Raw genomic sequence first — 6000 nt, forward strand, 5'->3', positions numbered from 1 at the left:
TGGTGTACACAAAGTTTTCACCAAGCTTTTGTTTAAATATTGCTTTTCCCTTTTAAATTATACCTTTTTTTTCAAATGTCTTTACATATATTATCATAATACTGCTATTAAATGAGGGGAAATTGTTCGTGACATGCCACAAGTTAGGGATGCTCGTCTCCAGAATAGCTTCATGAGATTAGGCCCAACACGAGAATTTCAGGGCACCGTGACTCGCTGCAGGCGAAAGCAACAGTACCCTCAAATTGATTGTGACAAGTCCTTTCCTCTTTTCACACAAGAAATGCCCAGAGACACACCTCCCCCATCCTCCCCTATCATGACTAAAATTCTGACCTGGTTTCATTTAAGGTCTCTGCATCTAGGCTATTGTACAGTTCACAATGATCCAATGTATTGACATTTGACCGGCTCCATGCTTTTCAAACTGGTGGCATACAGAGGTGACTCCTAAGGAATGCGGGTGACATGATTGTAAGGCCTGCTCTACATACAACACTAATTCTACTTCTGTGTCACTTCTTTGAATCATTTTGCCCTTAATGATCTTTTTTTTTTTAAAGAATACCAAGGCTGTCTTTAAAGAAAAACATTTAATTGCCAATCAAGGACATGCTGGATGAAAAGTACAAATTTGCTTTGTGGCTTGTGCATCAATTCTGCACCATGAAGATGCAAAAGTACTCAGAATAGAGCTATCTTCAACAGGTAACATATAATATATGTAACATTATAAAACATATTTTTAAGTTATTGTAGATTGGAATTCCTTCTTTCTACTGAAGTAAATGTTCTGAAAGATACGTTTATATACAAAAACATGTATGCCCATTCTTATATATCCATGATTGGCACATATTGGCCTGATAATGCTGGTCCACTTACATATCTGACAAGTGCTACACTGTTCATTTGCTTGCCTGCTTTTTTAGGTTTGTTTACAGCATCCCAGAATTTCCAGAATGACCTGTGTGCATGCAGCAGAGTGTGATCTGAGATGGATGATATCACTTTGCACGACAAGAGAGTTTACATGCATTGTGTGTGCGCGTATGTGTGTGTTAAGGAAGCTCTGTTCTGAGGGACCAAAGCAGCCTCCCCAAAATAGAGTTGAGAGCAGCTGCAGTGGGTTGGGTTGGGGGGGGGGGGGTATCAGGGAAACATCAAAGGTGCTGCCGCCACCCGCCTGCTCTGATCATAAGCAGTAATGGTGTAATGGGGGACTAGAAGGTCAGTGATTGTTTTTGGTTTTGAGTGTGTCTCTGTAAGTCTCTCTCTCTCTCTCTCTCTCTCTCTCTCTCTCTCTCACTGGGTGTGTGTGTGTTTGAAAGAGAGATAGTCAACAGGCAAGAGGCTACTAGAACTTTCTGGAACATAAGCTGACAGCACAGCAGAGCTAAGACCGGTATTACTGCAAGACAAATACCAGGTCAGGTGTCACCTCTGCAGAAGTCATCATTGGCTAATGTGGTCGCAATGAGCAGAGTCAATTAAACAAGACAGGTTGGACCAGTCTGATAAACTGTCTCCATTGACCCATTTGTGAATCAGTTGAGGTTTCTTACAATGTCAGTGTAAATAAACAAAAAATAAACAGTATTTAATGTTCAAATGTCTCACATTTCACTCGTCAGAGCACCTCTGGGTCAAACGGCACATTTTACAGGCATGCTCAGCCCTCTTCTCTTAGTGTCACAGCTCAGATAACTTTGAGTCCATTTGTAGGCCTCAGATTTCAACAGTCATCACTTTTCCTGCATGAAAAGAACTCAAGGCAAGATCAGGGCAAAGTCACACTCTGAACCTTACCGTGACTACAGTATGTGCCCACTTCTTAACTATGTCTATGATAAACAACCCCTTTACCCGATAGAGGACACTTGTGCTGCAGAGCTGTAGAGGCTCATTGTTAATAAAAAATAAATAAAAATAACAAACTAGTTTAGAAAATGTTTGACTTTAAGATGGACCTGCAAGGTCATAATACTATCCATATGTAAATGCTCTGTAAAATATCCATACTATTGTAATTAAAAAATACAGTAGGCTATGCTTCAGTATCTGCCTTTTACACACTGGACGTCTTAAGTCTGTGATAGTGTAGAGTGCATACCTTCCCTCTGGCTCATTCTTTCTTGAATCCAGATTTATGGGCCTGTAAAATGTCTCTGTCATGTCCAATCAGCACCTGCTCTCGCTCTTCACAGTCAACGGAGGCAGTCGGGGGGGGGGGGGGCGGGGGGCACCTGCAACACAGGCGCCACCTATAGGCTTTAATAGGAAATTTCAATAAAGCAGTGCAAATCTGTCAAGTCATCTTATTTCGTTATTTGGATTAAAAATGTATCCATTGTTTGTTTTTTTTCCACATCTCTTATCAACTCTCATCATGTTGTAAAGACTGACTAGTACAGGATAGTGGAAGTGACTGTTCATTATCTAAACATACACCCTGTTTTACATCACATCAAACTTTCGCATTATTGAACAAAAAAAATCGATTTCTAAAGAAAGTTTGTGTCAATGTATAACTGAATAAACATATTGCGTAAAATACGAATATGTATTAGATGAATTATGGAACTGTTTCTAACAGCATGAAATTCCGGGGAAGACATTTAACGCGAAGTGGTGTTCCTTCAAACTAGTTCCGGGTAGCAACAGTCTGGTGGCTAACATTAGCTGGACCCGCTGTCTCTTCTCCTCATTCTTCTTTAGAGTGGTAAGAAACATTGTTGCGGTTGTTTTTTCATGATAACATGTACTGGTGTGTCTCTGGCCTTTTATTCGACATACATTTTAAAGACTAAACAGTGGATTTGATTATATCTGCCGTAATCTGCCGTTTCACTGCGCGTTAGCGTGCTAGCGTTGGTTAGCTTCTCTCGGTTACGAGCTCATGTAAATAATGATGGATATAGAAAGACATGGCTACTGACACATGTAATGTTTGTTACCCTGCAGATGAAACAGCTTTTTAGTGTTGCAGACTTTACATTGATATAAAAGGTGTCGGGTATAGAAAGACTTCCCACAAAGCCTAACCAAGAGACGCTTTTGGGATGTATGTTTAGGTTTTTAGTACCGATAATCATTGTTAGTATCGATATACTTCCTGCCTAAGAGTCCGTTTTCTTACTTTAAGTTACATGATTGACTTTGTTTTCTTGACTCGTGTTTCTATCTTTTGTTTCCGTAAGGTTTAACAGACCTCCAGAACAGGATGGGTGAGTCAAGTTTAAGATAAAAAAAAAATATTTCAAAGGTTTAAATATCCATTTTAAGATGTTTCATTGGCAACAATCACTGTCTTAACATGGTGTTTTGATTGTCTGAGTGGTACTTGAACATTTTGGTGTACACCTGTTTGAAACTGTCTTATGTTGCTCCACAGATGGCGAAGAGAGAACCTACGGTGGCTGTGAAGGGCCAGATGCCATGTATGTGAAGTTGATCTCTTCAGATGGCCATGAGTTTATTGTGAAAAGAGAGCACGCCTTGACATCTGGGACTATCAAAGCCATGTTAAGCGGACCAGGTGAGGATTCTGGAAAATAACTCAAGGAAATACTTCAATGTCCCTCCTATGCTGTTAGTAACATTAGTCCGTACACCCTTGTTTAAAAATCCAAACACGAGGAGTACAGGGAGGTCTTGTATATTAAAACAATGTGATAATGTGACATAGTTTCGTGGGCTGCCAGCAGTAAGTATGGAATTAGTGTATGGGGTTTTTTTTCCATCCGTACCATGGTACTCTTATTTTTTACAAGCAGCTTAAAACTTTTTTGGGGGTTTAAATACAATTTTTTTTAAAAACTTGATTGTGCTTTATACCTGGAATCTAATAGCAGCTCACAGTTACTGAAACGATCAGAAATTCACACTTGAACTTGTTTTACACCAATAGTTGTTGAGATGTAGTTGCTTAACCCTGTTCTTGTTCTAGTTACTGTAATGACTGCAGAGGCTCTGGAGCGCTTGCATATAGTGTCAGTGAGCTCAGAAGAAAAGTGCTGCACGTCTGTTTGTTAAAATCAACAATACTCCTCCATTGCTTCGCTGACTGTTTGTAATTTGCCTCTGGCTGCTTCTAACGCCATGTTTACAGTGGTGTTCTCAGCTATGTGGAAAAAGAGCACATTAGCATGCTTTGCTTGCTTACAAGTAACAACAGGTTTGATGTTTACGTTGTATCAGTCTGTCCAGTTGGTGGCACCATGCTATGCGTTTTGGTTCCTCCTTTCCTAAACTTAAGACTACAACACTTTAATTCTTCATAGACATTTGTCATGTATCTGAGCATATTGTTATCATCATATGTAACTCCAGAGAAGAGAGAATACTGCATGGTTGACTTCTTCAATTGCATTAATTTAAAACGTATATGATAAGTTGTTTCTCTTGACAACCACTGTGACCCTGAATTTACAGGTCAGTTTGCTGAGAACGAAACCAACGAAGTGAACTTCAGAGAGATCCCCTCTCACGTCCTGTCCAAGGTCTGCATGTACTTCACCTACAAGGTCCGTTACACCAACAGCTCCACAGAAATACCGGAATTCCCCATCGCTCCGGAGATCGCGCTGGAACTGCTCATGGCTGCAAACTTCTTGGATTGCTAAGTTACAGAGATAATGTAGCCACTTAAAACATTTTAGATTTATTTTTCTTGAATATTTAAATTGTTTTTCCATAAACATGAAAGAGTATGTCACTTTGAGGAGTTTTTCTTTTTTTTTTTTGCACTTCGCTTTTTGTCATTATTTTAGTGGTATTAAAGACTTCATTTTAATGTAATCAATGGATACGGCAAGCTTCATCACTTGCTCAAGAATGTGATAAAGATGCCCCCGACCCATAAATCTTTCCTCACCTCTCCAGCCTAATAAAGACCTGTTTGGTGAGCAATGTGTTGCCATTTATTACCTTGTCCTATAAGAAGTTTATCTGCCTTTCAATACTTCTGAAAAACATGCGTCCTATACTAGGTCTGTGTACATTGCTACATTAACAATAATATATGAGCATTTGCTATAAACGCTTTGCAAAACTCTGAATTTATTGTTTTTGATAATTTCACGTAGAGGAGCATGTGAGTATTTCCCTGTTGAATGGAGGGACAGTGTGAACGGGTTTAATCACCACTTGCATAACTTATGCTGCACATTAGGTGTTGGACCAACTGGGAGGATGTCTGTTTAAAATAAAAGAAATTGTGTTTAGAAGATAATTACCCAGTAAAGGAAGTGTTTGGGGTCTAATAGGAAAATAAAGTTACAGCCAGGAAATATTGGTAAAATATAAGTGTTTTGTAGTATGACATCCACCCCCATACATTTAACATGTATTTTGTAATAATTAAACACTTAAAATGATCAAATTCATTCGTTGTTGCTTTAAAATGAATCTCAGGAAAGTGACTCATTAATTATGTGATCTTTTAAGGTCTCACGCGGTCAGATCAGATGCTCGCATGACTCACCCCATTTCAACTTCAGCTCAATAAAAATCAAGGATATGCTATCTAGTTGAAGTTTCTTATTTTGCTGTATGGAAGCAAATTAGATCCTGCAGTTTATACTTGCACATTAAATAAAAGGAAAGTCAAATTAATGGAGAAAGTGCGAGTTATAATACAGGTTTTCTTTTAAACATCTTGGTTAAGGTTAACCGGGTGTTTTTGAATGTCATGCTTGACGTGTGTTACGAAAAAGAAATCAGAACAGTATGAACAAAAATTAATGTTATAATTGGTATGCACTAAATGTTTATCTGGGATGTGTGAAGCAGGTCCTCGCTCCGTGAGCAGAGGTCATTGACCCTCCTCCCTTAATGTCCTCTTTGACCTCACTAGATATGGCTTGAAAGCATCATTGCACTAATTTTCAAATTTCCACTTTCATTTAAAAAAAAAAAATCAAATTGCTGTCAGTCAATAAGGACTAAAATGAGTGAGTAGTGAGTAGAGTCGTTGCTTTGACGTCGCTCATCGCTGGC

General features: G+C 38.9%; 1 protein-coding gene across 1 annotated transcript; it reads left to right on the forward strand.

Moving 5' to 3' along the window:
• Window positions 1–2634: 2634 nt before the first annotated feature.
• On the forward strand, window positions 2635–4907 carry eloca (elongin C paralog a). Its single transcript, XM_079361654.1, has 4 exons — window positions 2635–2722; window positions 3201–3227; window positions 3395–3538; window positions 4435–4907. Exons 2-4 carry the CDS (start codon window positions 3224–3226, stop codon window positions 4623–4625), a joined length of 339 nt encoding a protein of 112 aa, XP_079217780.1. The 5' UTR covers window positions 2635–2722; window positions 3201–3223; the 3' UTR covers window positions 4626–4907.
• Window positions 4908–6000: the final 1093 nt, after the last annotated feature.

This window comes from Symphodus melops, assembly GCF_947650265.1.
Source record: "Symphodus melops genome assembly, chromosome: 14".
In the NCBI taxonomy this organism is placed as follows: domain Eukaryota; kingdom Metazoa; phylum Chordata; class Actinopteri; order Labriformes; family Labridae; genus Symphodus; species Symphodus melops.

Coding starts and splice junctions, on each gene's coding strand:
- eloca (XM_079361654.1), top strand. Junction 3,539..4,434: donor AGCCATGTTAAGCGGACCAG/GTGAGGATTCTG, acceptor CTGAATTTACAG/GTCAGTTTGCTGAGAACGAA.